The 3,365-nt window shown below is 48.8% G+C and overlaps 1 protein-coding gene across 1 annotated transcript; it reads right to left on the bottom strand.

Moving 5' to 3' along the window:
- On the bottom strand, positions 1-3,365 carry LOC117450611 (uncharacterized). The gene is made up of 2 exons (XM_034088463.2): positions 2,902-3,365; positions 1-2,366 (listed from the first exon to the last, which is right to left on the bottom strand). Exon 2 carries the CDS (start codon positions 2,350-2,352, stop codon positions 1,594-1,596), a length of 759 nt encoding a protein of 252 aa, XP_033944354.1. The 5' UTR covers positions 2,353-2,366; positions 2,902-3,365; the 3' UTR covers positions 1-1,593.

The following is a 3,365-nucleotide window of genomic DNA, read 5'->3' as shown; positions in this document are numbered from 1 at the left end:
TAACCCTCATAAAAGTATGATTTATTGCAGTAATATCCAATGAAACTGCATTTTACCTAGAATATAAACTGGCCATTAAGTGTAGACAACAATATTTCATGATAATCAGAAAACAAGCTGCAGATTCATGATGAATACTCTTTGGTTGCAGCTCTGACATCCTGCAGGGTTCCCTCCTGAATGTAAACACATCAGAGCATCTCTCACAGTGAGAAGGACTCGTCTATGTGTGAGCGTGAGGAGAGAGAGAGTGTGATGAAGCTGCAGCCTGTTGCAGGATTCAGACACATCTCCCCGACCCGTACCTGCCATTGAAATAAACATCTAGCATCTTTAAACAGCATAATGTACTGACATAAACCCTGTGTGTGAGAGAGAGGGAGATGGGTGTTTGAAAATGACTGTAAGCTTCAGTCTCAGTCGTCATCTGGATGGCAGTATCTCAGCATGGGCCAGAACAACAAGGAAATACTTTGCAGTCCTAAAGAACCTATAAAAACCTTCAGACTGATCCCCTGTGTAATTAAAGGCTGGGGGAGAAAACGCTGGTGATAATTAAAATCCTACCCCGTTTACCTCTCAGACTTTTGCTTAATTGGACCCAAAAACATTTCCCTCTGCATTGTATTTGCTCTATATCAGCAGCCAAGGCTTGAGCTGGAGGATGGGGGTATTTGAATAAAGCGTAGGAATCAGATGATGAAGCGAGAAGAGATGAAAGGTTGGGATGGTGGGAGTGTGAGGCTTCAGTTACACGACTCACAGGACCGCTTTTCTCAGTTAAACTGCGTCAGGAATAAGTCATAGCAGCCTAACAGGGTTTTCTTTTTTCCCAGTCATTGCTCTTTTCTCTTCTATCCACCATCTGATTGACATTCTTTAAGATCTCGCCTCACCACACTCGAGAAAAGGAAAAGAAACTGAGCAGCTGAATACAAAAAAAAAAGTTGAATTACAGTAAAACACTGAAAGTTGCATGTGTACAGTGCAGCAGCTGGTATTTATAGCGGGGCTGTAGGTGTCGAGTGAGAGGAGTGTGGCCTTGTGCACTTCTCTTGTTTACACAGACACAATTTCCTCAGATAAAGACTAGATTACAGCATGTGTGAGATTAGATAAAGAGTCATTTAAGACCTAATCGTGCTCATCCTCTTAACCAAAACATCTCTAGTGAGTAAATGTAGACGCAGTACATCTGCATGTGTGTGAGAATGTGTGTGTGTGTGTGTGTGAGTTGGTCCGTCTCCCAGCACAGCACCTAAATAAGTTTTCAGCAATGCTCCTCACGTCCAAATATGGTCAAACAAGCAGAGGCTTTTGGGGATTTCAGGCATGGGTGAGTTCAAAGACAACAAGATGGCGAGTTGACATCAAAACACCACAGCTCCGAATCTTTCAAACGTGGGTGAGTCAGAGAACGATGTAGGACAAAAACACCCTTCACAGACAGTGAGTCAGACCGACTGCGCCACTCGGAGGCACTAAAACATACCACCAAACATTTCATCTGTTTATTGAAGACAGCAAAGTCCCATTTTAAGTGTGTCCGCACGTGAAACCTCCAAAGAATCTCATCATGCACATTTTATGAGTTCAGTGTTGAGGAAGGCCTGTCCGTATGTTGAAGTTAATTTCACAGGAGTTGCAAGAGTCTGAGGAGTGGGAGATGGAGGGGCAGGGGGAGGGAGGGTGAGGAGTCGGCTCCTTGTGGTGGAGGACTCGGGCCAGAAGGGTTGATCTTCCTTCCTTCTCCTCATCCTCTCTATCTCCCGCATCTGGAGGAGGAGGCGGCGGTGACGGCCTGCCGCTGACGGTGTGTGTGTTCCTGTGAGGCGTCCCACAGTTCTGGTCCGAGAGGGGGAGTGTGTGGGTCGGAGCGGCCCACTGCCCCCCCTCTTTCTCCTCCCACTGCTCCTGACAGCTGAAGCTGGGCTGCTCCTGTGAATCCTCCCAGCCGCCTCCCCCCTTCAGATCCTCCAGGTCATCGCACGTCCCCCGTCTGAGGACTTCTTCCAGATCCCGGTTCTCGTACAGTAGCGTGGCAGCGCAGATGAAGATGAAGAGGCCCACTCCCATGACGACGGGTCCGGCCAACTTCATCCTCTCAATGTGGGTGGAGCCGCGCCCGCTCACCACAGGCTTCGGTGGCGAGGACACGTAGCCCGCCACCGCCACAGCCATCCCCACCAGGACCACCACCACACCCAGCAAGAGCCACACCCCCGGGGCGGAGCGCAGGGGCAGGGTGGTGTGTAGGGCTCTGCCTTTCTTCAGGTGCCTTTGGCATGCTGGGAGGCAACCAGGTGAGGACTGAGAGGAGGTGGGACTGCAGGGAGGGCTGGCTGCTGTCATCCTCTGGCTTCACACTGAACAGAACACAGAGAAATACAATAATTCAGTCACAAAGTGTTGCATGCGGCCCCAAAGGGAGAGCACATGAGGTGTTTGGGAGAAGACAGTCGACTGCAGTGCTCACAACAGGAAGTAGCAGCTTTAATAAGGCATGTGGCTCTGTGGAGCCACACAGCAGCTCCTCTGAACCCGGGCTGAACTGCTATCACATCTTCATCATCATCATGGGAATAAAAACGAATGACCCCTTTCAGGATCGCGTGATTTGAGTTAACAATGTCACTGCAGTCACAAACAAAGAAGCACATTAGTTGGGTTGTCTGAACTCATGATTCCGTTTCGCCCGGAGCGAGTGAACACTAGGCTACGGGTGATTCAACAGGACGCAAATGACAAATTGCTATTTTATAAGTGCTTTTACGCATGCATCTTTAATGTTATATTATAATTCATGTTGCACCACGGCACTGTTGCTGTCTATAATTCACTGCAGATCACTGTCCGTTTACTTTATCGCAGTCAATGGAAACAATCTGACAGGGTACTTGCCTTGTCTTGGAGGTAAATCCGAAGCAGAAACGGGATCCTCGGCATGATAAAAAACATCAAACAAACTCTGAGTTTCGTTATTCCTCCCACTCCGTGCGTTAAATTCTGACTTTCCCCGTGTTTTCCTCCTCGCATTACGACGTTTTTCATACCGTGTGCCCGTGAGCAGCGCAACAGCGCGCACTGCGGAGCCAGAAATGAAGCTTTTAGAGTAAAAAACAGTCTTACTAAAAGTGGTGCAAAGCCACTCTGCACGCCTCCCTGCGCCTCTGCCGGAGCGCCTCTGCAGCCTGTGTTTTCATTTGTCTCTGTGAGTAGAGGAGGGGTCGTGGGAATGTGAGGCTGGTCCAGGCCAGTCCCACGGTGAGCCCGGTTATTCTTAGTGATCACCAAACAGTGAGATACTGACGAAGCAGCCTCCTTCTTCCTGCACAAACCTGAAATGTGTAGAGCAAATGCATCAA

This window comes from Pseudochaenichthys georgianus, chromosome 8, assembly GCF_902827115.2.
Source record: "Pseudochaenichthys georgianus chromosome 8, fPseGeo1.2, whole genome shotgun sequence".
NCBI lineage: Eukaryota > Metazoa > Chordata > Actinopteri > Perciformes > Channichthyidae > Pseudochaenichthys > Pseudochaenichthys georgianus.
This window is presented reverse-complemented; position numbering and strand designations above follow the sequence as displayed.

Bases quoted from the DNA above. Each gene is read 5' to 3' on its own strand.
- LOC117450611 (XM_034088463.2), bottom strand. From the start codon at position 2,352: ATGACAGCAGCCAGCCCTCCCTGCAGTCCCACCTCCTCTCAGTCCTCA.